This window comes from Fistularia commersonii, chromosome 18, assembly GCF_037954325.1.
Source record: "Fistularia commersonii isolate RoL2024-O1a breed Wild chromosome 18, RoL_Fcom_v1.0, whole genome shotgun sequence".
In the NCBI taxonomy this organism is placed as follows: Eukaryota; Metazoa; Chordata; class Actinopteri; order Syngnathiformes; family Fistulariidae; genus Fistularia; species Fistularia commersonii.
Genome location: NC_141301.1, coordinates 8,556,814 through 8,581,433, shown reverse-complemented (window position 1 = coordinate 8,581,433; position 24,620 = coordinate 8,556,814). Strand labels below are relative to the sequence as shown.

Sequence of the window (24,620 nt, the reverse complement as noted above, 5' to 3'; positions counted from 1 at the left end):
TTTTTAGATGATTAACTGTAATTATTTGCTATCAAAAATAGACACCTATTTGCACTATTTCAGAGGACTCTATTTAAAGGTGATAATACATTGCAAGCCAAGTGGTATTGGTGTATGATCTGGATCATTTTAGTCGATGCTCTCTCCCAAACAATTTGCAGTTACTCAGGTGACTGGAGAGGAATTCACATGCAATTAAAATGATTTTAGGGGGGCTCCAGCAAGTTGTGTGTTCAGCACAGCAGTCACTTGTAAATCTGCAGATGGCCCAACATGAACGCAAAGCCAAGCTCAAAACTCAAGAAAATCTGTCTGTAAATTCCTTGTGTGGGAGACTGTCTCCACAGATTGCAGACGAATGTGTTGCTGCATCAGGTTACCCTGTTCCAAAGTGTGAATCTTCTCAGCAATTGCTTTCACCTTCTGGTCTGGACTGCAGTGGCCTAGAAGCTCAAGTGGTGAATCTCTGGTTCTCTCTACTGTCCATTTAAAGCTACTGCAAGGCCCCAACTGTGAGGTCCCCTGGGATAAACTGTCAGGACAGAACATAGCCCACCTTCAACTAACTTTTTAGACATCCATTGGTGCGGATTACAGATGAAATATCAATTGCATCTAAGCAAAACGTTCGTGACACCCAGGTGGGTATCTAGGAAAACAACCAAAGTTCCTAGTTCCAACTTAAATGTATGCTATATTGAAACATAAGACAATTATTGGACATGCTGCAAAGTCACGGGGGGAGGGGAGGAGTCAAATCGTAAAAGCAAGTAGAACTGCGCGATCACATGAGAGAAACACATTTGAAGTCATGTACTTGAGAATAATGAGGAGGTAATCGCTGAACCGGTGTACGTTGACGCATTTGAAAGTTGATCGCACATGTGCATGTTCACGTGTCCGAGGACAAATTAGAATGGTGTGCGGATGGATATGTTCCGAAGGTAGTGGTGAGAAGTCTGGATTTTCCCCTTAACGTACGTCACTTGAACCGTTGGTGTGCGCTCGACGGGTGTGAGTCACTTCCTTGTGCTGCCTCTGCGTGAGTGTCGGGAAACTGACCAAACACACTACCGTAATGGTTCGTGTCGCCTTCTCTTCCCCTGCTGTTTGCTCTATTTACGACCCGACGCAAACTGAGTTTGCTTATCAACTGTCGAGTATTTGAATGGCATATTGGCTAAAATACGATCTTAAATATTTCGATTGTCTACACAAAAAAAGGTGACGCAGTGGGTTCTTGAAGGAAGAGCCACAGGGGCTCTAGAATTTCTAAAAGGGATAGGGAGCAAGATAGAGATTTGAAAGTGAAATCCGGGGCTTGCCGGGAAATTGCATTGCAGTGTGAATCACACATTCTTATAAAACTAAACTCGTTTTTGCGATCTATATTTACTTTCTTATGAATCATACAATTTTACGAAAACTACTTTACTACCGCGGATGTGCACTTACGTCTGCGTGTCAATCCATTTAGGTCGACTCCATTGTGACGTCACGCAGTTTGTCAGCCACCCTACGCCGGCGGACTTCTGTCGAAACTGCCTGGGCAGACATACCGCTTTTTTAGGGCGAAGATGGCTGCCGGTCCTCTCTCTGTATCGTCTAACGCATCTACAAACAACGATGGCATTCTTATTGGCGACAAAGTATATTCCGAAGTGTATCTTACGATAGACAATTCGCTAATACCAGAAGAACGGCTCTCGCCTACACCGTCGATGCTTGACGGCCTGGACCTTAACACGGAGACCGACCTTCGCATCCTTGGATGTGAACTGATTCAGTCAGCGGGCATTCTTCTCCGTTTACCCCAGGTAACGTACTCTCTTTAATTTTGGGAGAACATTTTAACTATATTTGGCTATTTTGCCATAATTCGTTCAATGTTACATGGCCCCGCTGTGGCCACATTTTCGCTAGTTGCTAGCTGCCTCGGTTTGATTACGGAGTTAAAATGGCGGCGTTCCATTGTGTGAGACCAGGCCAGCTTATGGAAAATCTCATCTTGTTGAATATTTCTGTCTCATCTGTAGGTCGCAATGGCCACGGGGCAGGTGCTTTTTCAACGCTTTTTCTATTCCAAGTCTTTCGTCAAGCACAGTTTTGAGGTAAGTATTTTGTGGCGTACAGTTGAATGTACGGAAGGCCGCATGCCGTTAGGTAACGTTAACATTAGCATAGCATAACGTTGTGGATGCGTTGGTGGCAGCCATGTTGTCGACACGGAATACAGTATATGAAGGGGTTGAATTATTCAATTATACAAACTATCATAGCCGCTGACGAGTATTTCCATTAACACAAGAAGATTCCCGAGTGGTCCTGACTCCATCCAAATCCTAATAACTATTTTCGCGTCAATGTAATGTACACAGACTTGTCGCTGTTCGTTTCTCAAATAAAGCCAATCGCATAGTAAAACGTAAATCAAAATACAAATTGCTTAAGATGTACAAGCAGATCTTAACCCAAATGTAAATATGTATTTCCTTATCAATGTGATATAGATTAACCTTTCACTGCACATTTCTCAAACAAACCCACTCTGTCAAAATCGGAACAAATTTGCCATGCATATGATATTGCTTATGTGGTGTGTAACCCTCCATACTCCTCATTACCATCCCTGCTTTTTAAAAAAAATCCTCCAGATTGTTGCCATGGCGTGTATCAACCTGGCCTCCAAAATTGAGGAAGCACCAAGACGTATAAGAGATGTCATCAATGTATTCCACCATCTGAGACAGATCAGAGGCAAAAAGTAAGTATCTGCATTAAGTTCAATTTCTCCTATTGCAAGTATGTTTTTCAACTTGGCACATGTTAAACTGTACTTGTTTGTTGTACACTATGATGTTGATCTGTTTTGTTGTTGATATTTTTACTGTGGAGGTGCCCTTCTGTTTATTCATGTACTCTAAACCATTTTAAAACTTTTCAGTTGCCGCTTCACTGGTAGTTCTCGGATGTGTTAATGTCAAAGTGCTAGGGCTAATGTCAAACATTTGAGTTTGACATTTAGTAATTTCAACAGATTCAAATCAAAACATTTCAGTGTATCTTTTTAAGACAGGGCACAACTGCCTACATAGTATGTGCCTTTGTCTTTATAGAAATTTGTTCATGTCAGTATTGTAGACCTTGGAATTAACTTGGGTTCTTTTTTCCCTTGCAACCAACTAACAGCGACCAGCTACATTTACCAAAGCCTGGGTGATGTGGAATGGTACGTAAGATGAAGCAGTCGGCATGACAACCATGATGCGAGGGGGTCTCTATCCTCACGCAGGCCCACCCCACCCCTTCCTGTGGGAGACGCCCGTGGTCTGCGCGACTGCGGAGCACTGGGATCGGGGATGACAGGTTGGCCGAAAGTCCTCGGCCCCCGGGGCGCCTTGAGGACTCCTGTGGTTCAGATTTTAAGCTTTGGGTATCTGTCCGGCACTCTACGGACCCTTGTGTAATGTAGTTTTGTTTTGTGACTGCTCCTCACCATGCATTTTGTTTGTTGCTTTAAGAGCAAAAACCCATTCACCAACTGTTCATGGCTTTAATAGAAATATCACCTCATTTGTCGGGGATAGGGTAAAAATTTTGACTGTCAGGTCTTGTTCTGCTAGTGCATGTGCCTTAGCCTTAATAGTTATTGCATTATATGTAGTTTATTAGAAGTCAGTGTCATAGCAAATACATCAATGCATGCTATCTGCTAGAAGCATTTTACTCTTTGTTTCATTTATTTATTACTGCTATTTTTCATTTTGATTATCTTGAGGTGTGGATCGTTCAGGATTAGATTTCAAGTAGTGTGGATTTCGGAGAAGTCTTTCACATATATGCCCTGTATGGTTGCAGTGTAAATGGATTCATTTGATATTTGGGCAAAAATGGCCAGTAGCTGTTAACCTAAGTTGTTATAGTGCAATTGTGTGAGTGACAAGATGCCAAAGCAAATAATTGGACACTTGATATCGTTACTTGAGTATGAGTATAAATGGTACACATTTGCGTGGCAGTAAATTGAGTGTTGGACCTGTGACTTTTGAAAAAAAACATTGAAAAAAGATGTTTTTGCATTGATTTTGACGCATTGGTTAATGCTAATTCTTTGTGTGCACTGCTGTCCACAGATGACAGCTACCTGGAGCAAAAAATTTTGTGCTGGTGAAAACTTCTGTTCTTTATCGTAATTCTAAATGTAAATCCAGATTCAGCTAAGCCTTTCAAGCATTTGATTCAGATGTTTTGAAGCACATTAACAGTGCCGAGTGCTGATGGTGTGATGAGGGTGATAGTAGCGATTTCTATTTAAGTTGTGACACTTGGTGATAAATGTTGGGGACTTGCTTCATATACCACAAGCTTTCACCGGAACCACAGGAGTCAACAAACCCCAGCAGACTGTCTGTCAGTGTTGTTGCTTTGAGTTGGTTGGAACGGAAAAAGAAAGAGGGGAAGAGTACATGAAATCAGAACGGAACTCTCCTTTTTAGTTTCATTTTGAAAGGGGGGAGTATTTTTTTATTTTTGATTCCTTTTACATAATAGGACTCCAAGTTCATTGATACTTGATCAGAACTACATTAACACCAAAAATCAAGTCATCAAAGCAGAACGGCGAGTTTTGAAGGAGCTGGGCTTCTGTGTACACGTCAAGCACCCTCACAAGGTGAGTCTGTTCTGGACTTTTAATTGTTGAGAAATAGTCTTATAGTAAGACACAAAAGTAAGGTTTTGCTCTTGTTCCACAATGCTGCCATCAGACAGAACACAAGTTTGCAGAGTTTCATGACAGGCCAATAATGGGGCTCATAATTTTTTTAGAATGCAATCCATTTTTAATTTCAGATCATTGTTATGTACCTTCAAGTCCTGGAATGTGAAAAGAACCAAACGCTGGTCCAGACAGCCTGGTAAGTTTCTTCTCTGTTGTTCACAGACCATCCCCCACAGAAGCAGCCTGTGTCATGTCTGCGAGAAGTGCCACCAGACCTGGGCTCTTGATAAAGTTGAAAGATTTTAAAATGTTTTGAATAAATAAGAGCTCTTCGCATATCTGCAAGGAACCCGTAAAAGGTGTTTACGGGGAGCATCTGCCAGTTCGGTAACATCCAAGTGCCCCTCTTGTTTTACGGAGGAAATTTGAAATGCTTTCAACAACCATTTTGCCCAGGTCTGACTGCGACATTCCTTTACTTCATTTGAACCTGCCCACCTTTCCACCTCTTTTTCTGATGGAGCAATTTTTTTATTACTGCAAAAGTGTTACTTGTCTCACTCTCGTGTCTGCCCTTTCATGGCTTTGTTATATAGTCTTGTTTTTGTATTCAGTGCTGAGGGAACTTGATTTAACTTTGTCCTTTCTCTCTACTCTTTGATTAAAGGGTAGTCCATGCTGGTAAGTCACATAAAGAACCTCTGAACTCTGCCTCCTCCAACCACATGATCTCAGGACGCTCCCCCCATCTGCTGGTTGCCCCTCTCCTGACAGCCAATCCCAATGCCGACATTCGTTGAAGGGGGCGGGCGGGCCTGTCCCAACAGCCAACAACATCTTGTTTTCTCTTGGGTGTCCAAAGGATTTGTATTTTTTTGGTCTTGCTACCAAGGTTTTAATTGTAAATCGTAACTAAGCCATTTAGCCTCTGATGTATTTCTGTTCTGACATTTATAGTTTACTCGCATCTAGCTTTGAAGTATACATAGCCAGAGCAAAGTAAATTTTTTTTGCCAGTTAACCTGCCTTATTTTTTGATATTTAAAATAGTGTACTGTGTCCTGTCCAAAATTGACGTGGTGTCCAGACATGTCTGTTTTACAGGCTGATCCAGTTCTCAGGTTTTGCCTCCCAGGACCTGTCTCACCCACGCAGCAGTCAGAATTCAACGGCCATGAGTTATTTATAGTGGCAAAGCATATCAGTTTGAAACTGACATGCCAAAGTGTAGATTGAGTGATTTGTTTATGGCAGGTTAGACTGGAAGTAGTCCTTTTGGTTGAAGCCCCCCCCCTCAAAAAAAAAATCGCCTGCACCAACCCTCAGTTGACTTTGTAGATAATGATTGTGACTTTGGAATTTGATAGTATGTGCACAAAGGTGTCCAAATATTGGACGGATGTGCCGTTGCTTTTTGTTTGCTTGGTCGTTCTTCATTTCTGGTCATGTTATTTCATTTTCCTTACTTTCATTTTCATCATGTTTTTATCTCAGGCCATTTATTTTTTCCTTTTATAAATCAAAATAGAAGACCACTCTGAAATTCATTGTTTTTCACCATGGCCATTTTCAACCAGTGAATCCACATCCAATGGCTGGTATCACTTACCCATCTTAAGCCATTGTCAGTGTACTGACACATAATCTGTTGAATCACAGCGGGTTCACTAGGCTTGAATTTTTTTGGCCTATTTCTCCTACTGTGCGTTGTTGGTAAATCTCAACAGTTAGGCCTTAGTGGGGCAGTTTACTTCATATCTGGTAATATATTCAGTGAGGGAAGTCCTGCCACTTTTTCAGAACAACGCGTTACTGTCCTCCCCTAAACCAGCTGTTCTGCATGCAACCATACATGCTTTGCCTCCCTGGCCCCTCATCTGTCCACTTGAAAATGGCAATTGCCTTGATTAAATTGATTACATTTATTTGCATGCATGATCCCAAAGGCATGTGGCATCATCTTTTTCATTAGGCTCAAGATACTGAGTCCAAAAAATTCTTGTGGTCAATTTATATGGTAAATTGGACAGGGTTTCTGTATAAAGGTAGGCGTCTTCATGCTTCATCTGTGACATACAGCACACCCATGGATACCCCAGAGAGAAATGGACAAAGTTAAACAATGACTGAAAAATATGCATGTCTCACTTAAGCACTGTTCAAAAGGATGAAATATATAGGTTTGGCAATGTTCCAGGGCTAATTAGGCAAAACTTAAATGTCTCAAGACCCTCATCAGACAAACACATTCTGCAAGAATTCTCACCAGCTATTGAGTTACTTTGTACACGTGTAACCTGCTATCCTCTAGTTGAAGATATCCAAGCTCTTTACTGTAATCAGAAATTGGGATTGAGTAGCAAGGATTGCAAGCATCCAAGTCAATTGAATTCACAAATGTCTGTCATGCTTGACAAAGATGGAAGACAGATATTGTGATGATTGTAATTGGTGGAAAAAGAAATTACCCTCAAATCAGGAGCCCTAAGCAAATTTTTAATTTTTAAATCCAAAGCCCTGATATGATAAATAGTGGATACTTCAGTCGAATAACTTAAAAGTTAATTGACTGGTAGCAGTCAAATGTAGATCTGGAATGATCTATAATATTTGATCAGGTTGAGTATTGACCCTATGTAGAGAAGATACTATGTTTTTTTTTGTTTTTTCCTTTTGATCTTTTAAAGGAACTACATGAATGACAGCCTCAGGACCAATGTGTTTGTGCGGTTCCAAGCTGAAACTATTGCCTGTGCCTGCATATATCTTGCTGCCCGAGCATTGCAGGTAAGGTGGATCTACCTGTATAAGTGATGAATAGTAAGTCTGTTTCAATTTTATGTGAATACTCCATTATGATCATTTGTTTACTTTTTTAGATTCCCCTACCATCCAGACCGCATTGGTACCTGCTCTTTGGAGCCAGTGAAGAGGAAATCAAGGATATCTGCATCACTACCCTTAGACTATACTCCAGAAAGAAGGTAAAACTTGAACAGCATGTTTCTATGAAATCTACTTGTAATATCTCTCATTGGGGGTGTACCTGATGGTACTGTAATGACTGGCTTGATTACTTCAGTCCAGTATTTTGACTACTTGATAAACATTTATAGAAGTCTTAAAGCAATCACTATATGATATAATCAATGTATCAAGCACAAACATGACTAGTAATTAAACGGGACTACTGTGTGTTAAGCTGACAATATTTCATCATCAGCCCAACTATGAGCAGCTGGAGAAAGAAGTTGACCGTAGGAAGATGTTCCTTGCTGAGGCTAAGCTAAAAGCTAAAGGCCTAAATCCTGATGGAACTCCTGCGCTTACCACAATGGGGGGGTTTTCACCCGCTTCCAAACCCAGCTCCCCAAACGTGGTCAAAGTGGAAGAGAAGTCCCCGAATAACCAGGCAGTCAAACCAGTTAAGAAAGAGATGGATAACAGGACTCAGGTTACAAAGAGTCCACATAATGGGTAAGCTACACAGATGTCCTGATTCTCAAAATTCATGATGTGTTTCTTAAAATGTTCATAATGTGAATAACTTATCCTGCCAGGTTGAGAAAGGAAGTGAAGATAGGGAGGAACAGTGGAAGTGGAAGTGGCTCTCGATCAAGAACGCGTTCCCGATCTCGATCTCGTTCCCCGCGCAGACAGTAAGAATGTTTGATTTGTGGAGTCATTTTTGAGTTTAGTTAATTTGAACTGACTTGCATTCCTCTTTGTGTTTCTTTAGTTACAACAGCAGGCGGAGTCACTCAGGGACCTACAGTTCTCGTTCACGGTCTCGCTCTCACAGTCGCAGCCCATCGCCTCGTCGGCACCCACCCTCACCTCTTCTTCCTCACCTCAAGGTTAAAGCCAGTCATCATGGCAACAGTGACTCCAAGCCCAGTGGACGCCACAGCAATAGTGGAAGTGGCCACAAGCGGAAGCGTTCCCGCTCAAGGTCGAGGTCCCGCACTCCAGTCAAAATGGAAAGAGAACGCGACAGAGAGAGGGAACGGGAGAGAGACAGAGATCGTGGCTCATTTGACCTCTCCTCAAAGAAACACAAACACGAGCGAGGAGGCGGTCATCGGGGCGACAGGAGGGAGAGGGAGAGATCTCGATCCTATGACAGGGACAGGGAAAGGGAGCGTACTCACAAAAGCAAACACCACAGCAGCGGAGGGCACTCAGGACACAGTCGTCACCGTCGCTGAGAGACATACCAACAGATGAGCTCTGGACTGATGGTCACGGAAGTGTACATGATACTCCAAACCAAATCTAAACTGGCATGTTCTCAATGTCGAATATGGTTTACATGCATCCCCATTTGTTTAATCGTCATATAATGCCCAAGTTTAAACAAGGAGTTAAAACCAAAAATTGACTGCCTTTCAATTTCCTGGGAGTTGGTTAACAAGATTTTAAGGAATAAATATGTAATTATTGAACTTAAATGCTGCATATCAGAGAATTTGCCACTTTTAATTCCCATTTGGGGTACTTTTCCAGCACAGTAGGGTTTCTCAAATGCATCAGTATTCTGTCTTGACCTAATTTGCAGGAATGTTCTTTCTCTTCATCCTTGTGTAACCATGGCACTGGTTAAGTAATTTAAACATATGTCCCTCTGGAAACCTGTAATAAAGCCTTGATACTTCAAGCTCTTGTTGAACAAGTCTTAAAATAACCCGAGTCCTAAACATTTAAATGCTTATGCATGCCTCTGCAGTGTCCTTGTTAGTTATAGGACACCTGCGAGTGATACATTTTGTGCAGGCGTCTGACAGCACTTTTCGCCTCATGCATCTGAGAAACCCAGGCTGTGGCAGGAAATCTCGATGATCGCTATCTTGTGCTCAACTCTTCCTGGACCATCTGATCACAGAGTGAAGTTGAGGGAAGGCACAAATAGCTCACAATGTAACAGCCCTCAATCTGTGATTCTATCCATTCTCGGTTGACCCTTCAGCGTCCCACGGGCTGTGTAGGTCCTTCCACAGCCTGCCCATAATGTTTATTTTACATGTAAAGTTCTGAACTTTGGGAAGTAAAATACTTATTTACAGTGTAAAGACGGATTGATACCTGTTGACACAATGTGAACGCTTTGATTTATAAAAGCGATAACTGCTCAGTAGGAAGGATGAATGAGTAAATGTAAGAAGTGACAGTTCAGGATAAAAGTACCTTTGCACATTTAAGGGACTGTTCGGCTTTTTTTGTTTTATTTTTGTTTTTTTTTAACTTTTGTTGCTCAATCTGAGTTCTGTACAGTTTAAATAATGGCGATTGGGTTATAAATTGTATTTCCTTTACAGCAGGTGATGCAGACTACATTATAAAATATTTTAGGCTTGTCAATTTGTTACACTGGTTTTAAGTCTGCATATGATTATTCCTGATTTTTATTCAATAAAAAAAGAGTTATGCCACTGAATTGATTCCTTCACTTTTTCCTCAAGATGGAACCTGAATTGATAAAACATCAGTGTAGCATGATAAATGTTCAATGATGAATAAACTTGGAGCATCATGATTCAGGAATAAGATGCAGTATAGTTTGAATTGGATGTTAATGACAATACATAAAGCCTATGTTCACTGTCAATCAGTCTGTTTAGTTTTCTTTAAGTTTAATACTTAAGCTATAACATCTCAATAATAGGTTATGATTCTTTAAAATATATATTGTGCTGGTCTACATTTTACAGATATAAGTGGTAAAGTATAAACATTAAATTTACAATCAAAACAGTTAAGATGATTCCTGTCATCAATATGTATCAAGCAAACCCTTTTCAATTTACCCATAAAATTCCGCGTTATATTTTAATTTCTTTATTTTCTTATGGTAAATGTTGTTCGGCGTGTCCTCCAGAGGGTGCTCTTCACCTTCCACAGAATCTTCCGTTCCCTGATGGCCTTGGTTGCTTTTCATTTCTGGGGGTGAAACTTGTTTACAGTAGGGGCCAAAATAAGCATAATTTCCTCCAACAATTACAGCATGAATTTTAAACATCTTATTGAAAAAAAAAAAATGAACAGGGACTGTGTGAACAGAAAATTGTTTTAAAATGTGTACTTTTAATTGACAGTGCAGAAGGAACTACATAATCCCCCTCATAATTTTGAAACACAGCTCCACATTAACTACTTTTCTTTAAATAAAGGCATTTTTTAGACTATGACGATAACTACAATTGCAATATGAAGTAGTAAAGGAAAAAAAAAAAACAATATTAGGGATTTTTCATTTAAACTATTTCAAAAGAGCAACATTCTGCTCTGGATGAATTCATATTGAGTCTAGTGTTACCGGTTCATAAAATTGACCCAAAAAAGGCACGATGAAGTATTTGTCACAGTATTTTTTGTGAAAATAGCCATGTGATTTTTAATTTAACACTAGATAATTGAAACGTCTTTAAATCTTTCAGGCCATTTTCATTGTCTGGATTGGTGTTGAAATATAATCAAGCCTTTGGGAACTCCATAATGATCCATCATTTGTTATGACCGTGATGCATATCTAGACATGACCCATTCAAGGTGAGTTCCAATAATGAGAAAGATAAAGGATCTCTCACAAAAGCAGAGAGAGGAGATTAATTCATCACACCTGAAGGGCCTTGGGTGTAAGACAAAGAAATTCGAACATTCCACAATACTACATTGGGGGTATTATAAGGAGGTGTGAAATCTGATAGAACGGTTTCAAACCTGCCTGGTCGTGGACGAAACCCCAAAGTGTCATCAAGGTGCCCCTAGCAACTTGGTAACGGTTACATCCAACTTCATTGTTAATTATTTTCTATTGTAAAAACGTCTAGAAAAATTAATAATTTATTTTTTGGTTGTCATCATCTTTCATATGAATCACTGTGATGTCTTTTGAGGTGAGGGGGGTTGAATATTTCTGATAGCAAGTTGATACAAACATGTTCAAATGGCAACATGGTAAAATCTTCCGTTTGCTGCTTTCTAATAAGACTATACTTTGACTTTTGACTAACCTTCAAAACTTCACAATGTCACTTATCATTCTGCTGCCTCGAACTCACCAAAGCCAGTTGCAGAAGGTACGACATCAGCTAGATTCATATTAAACAGTATTTTTTATCACCATTCAATATAGATTTAAATCGAGGTGTGACAGAACAACATGTGTATCAGTGGCTGTAAAACCTTGAGATGGTGCAGGATTTGGAGACATGGGACCATTTGTGTTAGTGTTCGTCAATGTTTTGTTTTTTAATCTTATCTTATCTTATCTTATCTTATCTTATCTTATCGTATCGTATCGTATCGTATCTTATCTTATCTTATCTTATCTTATCTTATCTTATCTTATCTTATCTTATCTTATCTTATCTTATCTTTTTTAATGTATATGAAAGCAGAAGAACACACATTTCGATGTCTTTCTCTGTAGAAATCTAGAAATTAAGGAACTTTCACTGAATAATAAATACAAATAATAGCATTTACTTGTTACTGTTTTCTATTACAGCAGGCCTGTTCTAATGTATAGCTTTAGAAAAAAAAAGTGAAGATACTACTGCACATTTCTCAGAAATCAGCATCTGTACATTCAGTATGTGATAGTCATTCCATTCCAGTGTCTCTTGAATTCTAATAAATTCTAACATTAAAAAGTATAAAAAACACTGGTCGTCTCCATCCTTTTGCAATAGGACCGATCAGAAGGCTGAAACAGTAGTAATACTTCAGACGTAATTAATAACCATGTTGAAAGAGATAAAAAGAAAAGTTTTGTGTGAGGACAAGAAAGATTCTATTCTGGCTGTATAAGCCGAGGGTTGAGTGTTGGACTGCTTCTATCCGTAAAATGTCTTAAACCACCAATACATTAGAAGACTTTGAAAATGATCTCACACCTGCTCCCATTTAAAGACCAGTATTTAGAGTTCTAAGTCTAAGCCTAGTCTCAGACTGAGTTTTACAAAGACTGGTAATCTTACAAGTTCATTATATATAGGACTACAAGTAGACTCTGTCAGCAATTTTTCCACCATGCAATGTTTTCACCGGGTACATGCAGAGCCTCTGCTATTTTAGTCCATTAGTTTTCCTTCTCCACTCAATCATAATGCGTTGGAGTTGACATTATTCAAGCTTGACTATTCTGCCCACAGTTCCACCGTCTGCTCCTCTTTCTGGATGGTCCATATCGATCAGAAATCCTTCGCTGTTCCCATTCATCCATACTGACAATAAATACCATTGCTGCTGCAAACACCACTCTGGTTTCTTTTTTCCGGTTTTGTTCGAACACATCTATCTATTGTTGACTGTGCCACGTCACCGCAAACACTGATAGACTTGCGAGAATATCAAACATGTTTGATACTGTTGTAAGCCCAAGTCTCAAGAAAGACTGATCACATTTCTAGCTTATTCTTAATGACCAAGATGACCTGGGTGCACTACGAGTCCAGTAAAACTCTCATAAAACTCCTACAATGTCCTTCAGACTTTGAGTTTTTTATCTGCAACCATCATTAGGTGTAAGCCAGGCATAAACAGCGGTTTATAAGAACAAAATCAAGTAGCAGATATCAGGAACAACATAGCTGAAATCTGGCAGAGGCCAAAAACAACTTTCCACAGTTCGGGAGGACATCCTCTCATTCCACCGTCACTTAGTTGCTGGATGACATCAAATGACCTTCAAGAAAGGATGGCAAATGGCAAAATGGTGTTGGATTCAGGTTCCAAGAGGTGGGGGTCATGTCTTGTAAAACTAGAATAAAGCCCTTTTTTAATGAGAAGCAAAGAAGCTCAAGGGTGAAGTTGGTCAAAGGACCGTAAGCATTGGGCCGTAGAGGACTGTAAGGAAGTCATCTCCTCTGCTGAGTCTAATTTCCAGATTTTCCCAAAGGAGGCCTACAAGACACACTGTCTTGCAGCTGCTGTGAAGTTTGGTGGATGATCGGTGATGATCTGGGGCAAAGCTGGTGTGGGGCAGCTTAGCCAGAATGAAACCCCTCTTTTCCTCATACAAAACGTTCTTTGGCAGGGTCAGTAGTTACTTGTTTTTAATTCCAGTCACTTTTGATGCTCTTTTAACCATTATTGCCTACCCGTTGGTCCTATTACAAGAGGATAGTGATGAGCCCAACAATAGTTTTTGTACTTTTCCTCTTAAAAAAAGATTTAGTTTAGGTGATAATTTCCTCAGTACCTTATTAGGTAGACATTAGCGTGGTTGTGTTTGAATTCAAGGGACTTCTACTTCTTGTTCTCCTTTCGGCTTTTCCCTTCAGGGGTCGTCACAGCGAATCATCTCTCCATCTAACCCTATTCTCTGTATCCTCATCTCCTACGCCAACTACGTTCATATCCTCTCTCACTACATCCATAAATCTTCTCTTTGGTCTTCCTATAGACCTCTCATGCCTGGTAGCTCCAATTCCAGGATCCGTCTACCAATATATTCACTATTCCTCCTCTCTACATGACCAAACCATCTCAGTCTGGCTTCTCTGACCTTCTCTCCAAAACATCTAATATGTGCTGTTCCTCTGATAGACTCATTCCTGATCCGATCCATCCTAGTCATGCCCAAAGAGAACCTTATCATCTTCATCTCTGCGACCTCTAGCTCTGCCTCCTGTCTTTTCATCATTGTAACTGTTTCTAGGCCATGCAGCATCGCTGGTCGCACCACTGTCTTGCACACCTTTCCTTTCATTCTGGCTGATAGTCTTCTATCGCATAATACCCCTGACACCTTTCTCCACCCCTTCCAACCCAATTGAACCCATCTCTTCACCTCTTTTCAACACTCTCTGCTGCTCTGGACTGTTGACCCAAAGTACCTGAAATCCTCCAACATCTTGATCTCCACACTGTGAACCCTCATTGTTCCACCCGGGTTCCTCTCATTCACACACATATACCCTGTCTTGCTGTGACTAACCTTCATTCCTCCCCTTTCTTCTTCTCTGTTACCCCTACAGCAACCGCACCACTGTCTCAACTGTCCACTGTCCACTCTCTCAACTCCTCCCTGAAAACCATACAACATTCCTCCCTTTTCAGCTTCCACCGCTTAGACCTCTACTCTGCCTTTGTCCTCTTGATCTTCCTTGTCACCAGAGTGATCCTACAAAGCACCATCCTGTGCTGTCTGGCTACACTCTCACCTACAACTACCGTCTATACAAGATGTAGTCTACCTGTGTGCTCCTTCCTCCGCTCATATAAGTTACCCTATGTTCCTGTCTTTTCTAGAAAAAAGTGTTCACTACAGCCATTTCCATCCTTGTTTTCTAAGTCTACGACCATCTGTCCCTCTGTGTTCCTATTCTGCATACCAAATCTGCCCATCACTTCTTCATCCCCTTTATTGCCTGAACCAACATGTCTATTGAAGGCTGCACCAATTACCACTCTCTCATCTCTGGGGATACTCTGCATCACTTCATCCAACCCATTCCAGAACTTCTCCTTCTCCTAAAACTCGCATCCCACCTGCGGGGCATAGCGACTAACAACATTGAGCATCACACCTTCAATTTCCAATTTCAGGCTCAAGTCTATCTGACATTCTTTTCACCTCTAGGATGTTCCTAACAAACTCCTCCTTCAAGACAACTCCTACTTCATTTCTCTTCTTGTCAGTACCATGATAGTACAGCTCAAAGCCTGCTCCTAATTTTTGAGCCTTACTACCTTTCCACTTGGTCTCCTGGACACACAGTATATCCACCTTCCTTTTCTGCATCATGTTGACAAACTCTCTACCTTTTCCTGTCATAGTCCCGATATTCAAAGTCCCTACTCTCAGTCCCAGACTTGCCTTTCCTCTTGTCCCGCTGCTTCCGAACACACCTTCCTCCCCTGACAGGGAAATGTAACAAAATATTGTGAGTGCAATTTAACATCAATATACTCTGATAAAAATACTAATATACTTGGAATGAGGCACACTGGTAACATCAAAGAAAAAGAAAATAAGTCACTTCTCATTCCTGTTTTAAGGTGGGAGGGATATTTGTATTTGCACAGGAGTAAAATTTGATTCATACGTCCACCACAACTTTTCTGCTGAGAAAAAAAACCAAACAAAAAACAGTGATTTACCCACTGTATTAGATGTACCTGACAATCTTGAATTTTTATCTTTCACTTCCATTGTTCGAGAATCATTTTCCCCCTTAATATTATTTTCTCAATATCTATACCAGGTAAGAAGTTAAAATAAAGAGGATGTTTTTTACAAGGGAGGCAGCCATAATATAGCTATCTTTATTTTTCCCAGAGTTATATAAGGTGGATGCTGGTGCGTCATATTAATTCAAAATGGAATAATTCAGAATTGAAAAAATGACATTGCTTTTATTTATGCGTGCAGGAAAAAAACGAAAGAAATGCGCTGTTAAAGATTTATTGTAGAACTCTGTCAGAAAAAAAAGCAGTGTTGGACATGCAAAACTTACAGGAAGTAAAAGTACAATTGGTAACACTACCACTTTCATTAAAGATGAAATACTGCACAATCATTTATTTGGAAATTACAGCATTACATTACATTTTTGTGTTTCAGCAGGGTTTTCACTCATGAGTGAAGTGTAGTAAATAAATTACAATCTCGTATAAAAAATCACACCGTCATTTATGTTTTGACTCCTACTATGAGCTGATTTTTTTTAAAATACATATTTTATACATTCATAATGATTATACTAAATGAATAGATAGATAGATCTCTTCATGACCAAAGTATTGTGAAAAAAAACAAACAAAGGCTCACATATGTTGCAAACTTGGCCCCGAGAGGCATAAAAAATTAGGCCACGATGACAGCATGAGTTCACTTTGACATTCATGTGTTCAGACATTCACTTCAAACACAAAGAAATCAACTCTTTGCAAATTAAACACCATGGAAAGTCAACTTTGGGTTACGTTTAGCGTGGATGTTGGACTTAACCATCGGCAGTACGTTTAGCATTTGCTTGCCAGCAGCGTCTTGTATGTATGTGAGGAGGCTTCACAAACACTGTGGAATAGGTTATGATTAGTATTGAAAAACATTATATTCATCAAGAAATACAATTAAAAAGGCCAGACACAACTAACAATTGCTATAGATTATGTGTTTGTAACAGTCTGGAGTAACAACAAACTACAAACCCCAACTAATATTATTATTCATTATTTTTACACATATGCTGCTATCACAGACAGATTAAAAAATGACATATGACATATATGACATTTTAATGTCCATCTTATAATGTGATTGATCAAATGCTGCTGTTGCTTTTGCTTAAAATAGCTGTGGCTGAACCAGTGACGGTTGGCTTGCTATTTATGATTGTTGACATGATGATTAGTTGTTTAAAAAAAAAAATCTCCTTTTACCAGCCCAAACATACTCAGATTTCTTTTTTGAACATTATTTAATGTTCAGAAAATAATGAGACAAAATGAGGATAAATAACTCAAAACAATAAATGAAATAGACAAGAAAGTGCGTAGTAGCGACAGATATTTTCAACGATTACAGGGGGTCGTCAACCTACATTGTTCTGGACTTGCTGTGTTTTCACTATTGGTCCCATGAATAATTTGAAAATGTAACTTTGAAAATTTAAACACTGCAGCTAAACTCATTTGTAAGCACAGAGGAAGAATTCACTGTTGAGCTTAGGTCCCAGATTATGTTCCTTGTGTACCACAAGCTTTGTTTACAATTGCTGTCTCACTTTTGTGTTTTTGGACTTCAATATGGCTCCAAATCGTAAGACAGACTTTTATGGCCCCAGTATGTAGGAGAAAAGCAAAGCTGTTACATTAGAAGTGAAAGCAAGGACAGAGTGTTATTCTGTGAACACGTGAAAGGATCAGTGCCCATGAAATTGACTACGAATAAATGTCGCTGGCTAATGGTTGAGATGGAAACGCTTCTTGTTCTTTGGCCCGAAGACCAGAATCAACGCCATACAAATTATATTAATTCATGTTTTAGGTTAAGTAAGTGACTCAGGCTGCGGTAGTTCTGACTTGCATGTAAAATCGCCTCATGTCGTTCCGTTTAAACAGATCTCCAATCTGTTCAGATCTTGGGAAACTTAAGTTTAGATTTACTTAAGGACTCCCAGTACAGGCTGGTTTCTCTAGCAAAAAAGGGGCAAACCTTATTTCCAGATTTTATCTTGGGAAACATGCAACCCCATGATATAGATCAGTTTAAAAAATAGGCTCAAGACTTTTCTTTTTGGGAAAGCTTATAGTTAGGGCTCAACTCGCCTCTAGCTCCAGTGCCATAGGCTTTTTCTGCTGAGGGATATCCCATGAAGCACTTCTCTTGTTCATCCCACCCTTGCTATCCTGTCATACCCTTTCATCAATGCATGATGGTAACCTCATGTCTTCAGGTCAGTTGCAGACCTGCTTTTAACATAAAGTGTCATTAGGTAACTGTTGTGAATTGGCATCAGATGAATAAAATTTGACTTGATTTTAATTATTGAGTATAGAAAAAAAATGTTCTACATGAAATTTACCCTTCACATCTGAAAGTGCCCATGGCAGGTTCGCTGAGGGAGGAGTTTTGGGGTTTAAAGTCACAATGGTGGATAGCAAGTAAAATGTGTACAGTTACCCGCAGGGTGATGCCTGGAGTTTGATTGTGACGCCATCGGGTTCATAGGTGATCCTGTAGATCTGACGGGAAAGAGACCACCGGAGTGGTTGCCACTGACCCCCGCTGACAAAATGAATGGCTTATCCCGGATAACCATGGAGATACGATACAGCACTCTTAAAAACAAATGCAAACCTTATGGCTGCATTAGGGGGAAATTTTGCGGGTATTGGTGAGTTCAACGAGAACCCTCCGAGACCACCTGCCGGACGGATCTGTCTCTTCCCTCTGTGGGCAAACACGATTAGAAGAAACCCTAAAAAATGTAATGTTTTCCAAAAAAAAAAAAGAACACCTCATCCTAAGAAATCCCCCCTGGCTTTGGGGTGTAACTTCGTATGTAGGTCACAAATGTTAAAAAAAGTAAGAAAGAAAGTCATCTGAAATTACAAATGGCAGAAACTTGATCAGGCATGGGGGGGAGGGAGGCAGGTGGTGTTTTGTCTGCTGCCTCGGAGTTTGACCAGAAGTAGACACAGGATCAACCTGCTCGCAGGTCACGCCAGTTAAGCTTAAAACGCTGTTCATAGATATTCACTGATTTGAACAGAAACCCGGAGGGGTTTTACGACAAAAACGAGACGCGGCGGACTCCAAGATGCAAAATGATTTGCTGTGAACAGACCGTGAAGATCCGCTAGTCAACCGAATCAATGCTCTTCATCTGGGTCCATTTGCCTGCTTCCAAACATCATACACCAGGTGTACTTCTTGCTACAAGCTATGCACACTGATGTGATGGGCTGGGGGTCCTCCAAGAAACCACCTTAACTTGGCCAAGATAGAAGGGAAAACCATTTCCTCTCATCATGGATCTAAAAAAAATCAAAAATCACCTAAAGAGAAACGTAGATTTGAAATCTCAGACTTGATAATCTACGCTGGTTTTTTTTTTGTTTTTTTTTTCCGAAATGGCTCTGTCGTGAGGTAACAGCTCAGCTGACAACCCTCATATAACGCGGGAGTTAAAACAGAAACCTGACCACCGCAATGACTCTCAGGGGGGGACGAGGTTGAGTCTCAAGAGTAACAGCATTTAGTGAAATAATTCACCTCATGCTCGTCTTTGTCTAAAAAAAAACAAAACTCAGAAAATAACAGTGGATTGAGTATTTACAACAATATTTCACATGAAATTAAATCTATATGAAAGGAATTTTTCACCTTTTTATTAGGCTAAAATAGAATAGGCTTTGTTTGGGTTTTTTTCTAGGCCAAGAAATAAAAAATATCCAGGAGGTCACAGAAGTATCCACTCAGAGTAGTTGTATGCATAGCGAAGTAAGCAGGAGTAGTGCGGTGAGTAAACTTTGCCCCCGAAACCTTCAGGAAGTTTAAGCCTTTCTTTTGTAATGATGTCACTAGGTTCAACTTCACTCCTGATTGGATGGTGCTGATCTACACACAATACTTGTCAACCGGTCGACCCTCCATCCTTTCATTAGGTGAAAAACTCATGGGCTATGGTTCAAACAATAAAAATGATTAAAAATGTTCTATTTAAATGTGTTTAAAATAGGAACCGTAAGTGCAAAATAAGAAGTGTAGAAATGACTAATGTTTGCCTTCCACTTAGTTGCACTTACTAACTAATAGAGGGGAAAACATTGCAGATCATTTTCATAAAAATTATATATATATATATATGTATATATATATATATTTTTTTTTTATATATATATTTTTTAATTTTCATTTAACAGTTAATCCATATAGATGGACAAATATTTCCATCTAAAATAACAACCACACACTGAAGGGTTGACTTTCAGCCATGAGCGAATATGCAAATATGTTGAGTATTTTTGCGTTTGGGTCAAGTGAGACGTGACCTTACAGTCAATCTAAAATCAATAACACCCCCCAAAAATGTGTTTGCGTGAACCTGTGTGTGTGTGTGTGTGTATGAAGATCAGATAAATTTCCATTGGTATGGATGGACTTCCATTTGACTGGGATCAGTTTCGTCACACGGCTCCAGGCAAGAAAGTGCATAAAAGGTGAAATGTTAATTCCTTTAAGGCTTCATGATGGTCTCTTTCACGCACGCACACAAACACACACACACACACACACACACACACACACACACACACACACTGATATTTTTTAACCATCTATCATACTTGAGACTCCTTGCGGGACTTGAGTCCCTTCCTCTGCTGCATTCAGGAGCAACAAGTTCATGGTATTATTGCTACAGGTCTTTGAGATGACCTACTCCTATTATTGCTAACATGATACACGATACAAACATGGTTTATTATCAATATTATTTCTTAAAAAAAGAAAAGGAGAGCCTGATGTTGTGTTGTTTTTGTGATGTCAGCGTTATTATGGTGTTTTTATGGTCAGCCCCCTTGATGCTTTCTCAAGGTGTTCAGAGGTTTAGAACTCAGCTTTTCACGTCTGTGTTGCTTTCACAGGTAGGTGGTTGCCTCCCTGTTCTCCCGCTCCCTGGCCTGAGCCACAGCCACATTGATGCACTGCAGCCACTCCTCTGTGTGTTTCTCGTCCTGGGCTTTCAGCACGTACGTCTTACTGTCTGTGAAGATCTCAAAAGCCCGTGGCAGACTCCGATCCCGACGTTTCTTGGCTACAATCTGGGGATGAGAAGATAGGTGGTGAATTTAGCTGTCTCTTTCCATGGAAACTGCTGCTGTAATAGAATGCAAAGTAGCCTGATGAACATTTATACATATACAATACCTCACTTGGTTGCATGAAAATATTTTGCATGATATTTACACATTTTCCTGTTTTTGGGGAATTCCATTATGTTTTTATAATATTTCTTGTTTATTTATATATCATATATAAGGGTAACTCATTCCTAATTTGTATTAATATATGGATGTATTTATTTGTTTTATTAATTCATTTATCACTTTACTGACGCATCTATGTGTTTATTATTACTATTATTATTGTTATTATCACTATCTATATCACCACTATTATTTATATAATTCTTCTTCTGCTTTTTTATTACTATTCTTACTATTCGTGCAGCTGATAGAGATGCTAACCGTAAACCATAAAGTTGGTGGTTTGATCCCTGGGTCCTTTTTTTTGAATGCCAAAGTGTCCTTGGTCACTTAGGCTACAGTAGTTCTGACTTGCATCAAAAATAACCTCACATCTGTCCACGGGTGTGTATTTCAGACATAACTCAAGGGCCCTCTATATAAGCTGTTCTCTCTAATAAAAATGGAGCAACCCTTATTTCCAGTCTTTGTCTTAGGAAGTGCACAACCCCATGATATATATCAGTTTTAAAAATAGGATTAAGACCTTTAATTTTGAGAAATTATCATTATTAGTATTATTATTATTATTATTGTTGTTGTTGTTAGTGGTAGTAGAAGTAGTAGTAGTTTTTATAACTAGTATTATATTACTGTTGTTGCTGTTGTTTGATGTGTTAATAATCATTGTGATTATTAATTAATAATATATTATATTATATTATACTGTATTATTAATACTAATAATAGCATTTGAGAATTTCAAGACATTCACTGACGGAGATTGGGATGAGAATTTCAATTTCAATGTTTTCAAAGAACTGACTCAAAATGTCCAAGTCATCTTAAAAAACAGATTTTGATTTATCAGACTAACACTGAACTGTCTTGATTTGTATCAAGATAAGAATGTTTTGTCTTTGACTCTAGTAAATACCATTAAAAATCAGATATTGTGAATTAAATAAAAAAGACAATACATTACCGACCTACTACTACATGATTTAGGATGCAATTGAGTGTTGCACATTTTAAGAAAAAATAAAATAAAATCAAGGAGTCTGTCCAATTAACAAATAATGACAACAATTTGGGAACTAGAACTAGACATACCGTAGAACACACTTACAGTACCTTAACACTTTGCACTTTACTCAGCTCAATGGGAATTTCATCCAACTCATCTTTCTGCAAGGAGATGAAAAGGTGGGGAGGATAAACATCAAGAATAAAACACATCGCAAACTCTTTTATTCCCCCCAAAATGACATCAAATCTGGTGTCCATGGCTCTTGATGTGATGTGATTTAAGGGCTCAAAAACAAAATTGTCATTGAAAAAGGATGCTTAAATGTATTACAATTAATATTATTATTGTTTTTATTATGTATTCATTCACTCTTTATCTATACCAATTATTCTGCACTCAGGGTTGTAATAATAATAACAACAACAACAATAATAATAATAATAATAATAATAATAATAATAATAATGCATGATGGTTAGCGATTTGGCCTGAGCACAAAGGACATTGGTTCGATTCAGACAAGGGGACCTTGCATGTTCTCCCTCATGTCTGCAAGAGTTTCCTCCAGGTTCTCCGGTTTCCTTCCACCATCCAAAAATATGCAGCAGGTTAATTGGAACAATTGGGAAAATTGCCCTGAATGAGGGAATGAATACCTGTGTGTAAAGTAAGTATATGTGGCCCTGCAATTGATTGTAGGGTGGCAGAAGATGGATGGATAATCTTCTTCTTCTTCTTCTTCTTCTTCTTCTTCTTCTTCTTCTTCTTCTTTCAAATTTTCCCTTCAGGGGTTCGCCACAGCAAATCAACTTTTTCCATCTAACTCTATTCTCTGTATCCTCCTCTCTCACATCAACTACCTTCATATCCTCTCTCACTACCGCCATAAATCTTCTCTTTGGTCTTCCTCGGGACCCCTTGCCTGGTAGCTCCAATTCCAGCATCCATCTACCGAAATATTCTCTATTCCTCCTTTGTACATGACCAAAGCACCATCACACTTCGTCTCCATTCTTCCGGCATCATCTCACTCTCTAAGATCCTGTTCAATAATCGAGTCAGGAAATCGACCGCTGCAACTCCTAGACAATTCCACACCTCCACAGGTATATCATCAGGACCAACTGCTTTTCCACTCTTCATCCTCTTCAATGCCTTCCTCACTTCTACTAATTTGTTTTACCTTTGCTACCTCTTTACCTAACCTTGTATCTCCCTGTACTCCTGTCTGTTCTCATCAGTCCTTTCAATATCCCACTTCTTCTTTGCAAACCACTTTGTCTGTATATACTCCTGCACTTCCTCATTCCACCACCAAGTCTCCTTATCTACTTTCCTTCCAGATAACACACCAAGTACTCTTCTACCTGTCTCCCTGATAACACTAGCTGTTGTTGTCCAATCACCTGGAAGCTCACCTTGACAACCCAGAGCCTTTCTCAAACCCTCCCTGAAAACCATACAACACTCCTCCCTTTTCAGCTTCCACCACTTTGTCCTCTGCTCTGCCTTTGTCCTCTTCATCTTCCTAGTAAACAGTCATCCTACAAACCACCATCCTATGCTGTCTGGCTACACTCTCACCTACAAATACTTTGCAGTCACTGATTTCTTTCAGGTTACCTCGTCTATAAAAGATGTAGTCTACCTGCATGCTCCTACCTCAGCTCTTATATGTTACCCTTTGTTCCTGTTTTTTTCTGGAAAAAGGTGTTCACTACAACCATTTCCATCCTTTTTGCAAAATCTACTACAATCTGTCCCCCTGGAATCCTATCATGTATACCAAATCTGCATCACTTCTTCATGCCCTCTATTGCCTGCACCAACATGTCTATTGAAGGCTGCACAAATTATCACTCTCTCATTTCTGGGAATATTCTGCATCACTTCATCTAACTCATTCCAGAACTTCTCATCTTCAAATTCACATCCCACCTATGGGGCATAGCCACTGACAACACTGAGCATCATACCTTCAATTTCCAGTTTCAGACTCATAGTCTATCTGAAATCCTCTTACCTTTAAAACATTCCTAACAAGCTCCTCCTTCAAGATAACTCCTACTCCATTTCTCTTCTTGTCAGTGCCATGATAGTACAACTTAAAGCCTGCTCCTAAGTGTCTAGCCTTACTACCTTTCCACCTGGTCTCCTGGACACACAGTATATCCACCGTCCTTCTCTGCATAACGTCGACCAACTCTCTACCTTTTCCTATGATAGTCTCGATATTCAAACTCCCTACTCTCAGTCCCAGGCTCTTTCCTTTCCTCCTCTCTCTCTGCTTCTGAACATGCCCTCCTCCTCTTGTTCTTGTTCTTCGACCCACAGAAGCCCAATTTCCACTGGTACCTTGTAGGTCATCAGTACCAATGGCGGTCGTTGTTAACCCGGTCCTCGACCGATCCGGTATGATATGGTTATGGTTGACTCACATGTTTGGTT

The 24,620-nt window shown here is 39.6% G+C and overlaps 2 protein-coding genes across 3 annotated transcripts in view; one reads left to right on the top strand and one right to left on the bottom strand.

Annotated features, from left to right (window-relative positions):
* Positions 1 to 845: 845 nt before the first annotated feature.
* ccnl1a (cyclin L1a) lies at positions 846 to 9,377 on the top strand. The gene is made up of 11 exons (XM_086164302.1): positions 846 to 1,081; positions 1,478 to 1,817; positions 2,037 to 2,111; positions 2,655 to 2,764; positions 4,552 to 4,672; positions 4,852 to 4,916; positions 7,408 to 7,507; positions 7,600 to 7,704; positions 7,944 to 8,197; positions 8,281 to 8,379; positions 8,460 to 9,377. The coding sequence occupies exons 2-11, from the start codon at positions 1,578 to 1,580 to the stop codon at positions 8,926 to 8,928; spliced, it is 1,638 nt and encodes a 545-aa protein (XP_086020428.1). The 5' UTR covers positions 846 to 1,081; positions 1,478 to 1,577; the 3' UTR covers positions 8,929 to 9,377.
* A 9,903-nt stretch (positions 9,378 to 19,280) lies between these two features.
* The window catches only part of veph1 (ventricular zone expressed PH domain-containing 1), an 80,198-nt gene continuing 74,858 nt past the window's right edge, over positions 19,281 to 24,620 (bottom strand). For both annotated transcript variants that reach the window (XM_086164166.1, XM_086164168.1), the window contains 2 exons: positions 22,277 to 22,330; positions 19,281 to 20,998 (listed from right to left, as the gene is read on the bottom strand). In XM_086164166.1, the coding sequence (XP_086020292.1) occupies positions 20,816 to 20,998; positions 22,277 to 22,330 (237 nt within the window). In that variant the 3' untranslated portion in view covers positions 19,281 to 20,815. The remainder of the gene's footprint in view (positions 20,999 to 22,276; positions 22,331 to 24,620) is intronic.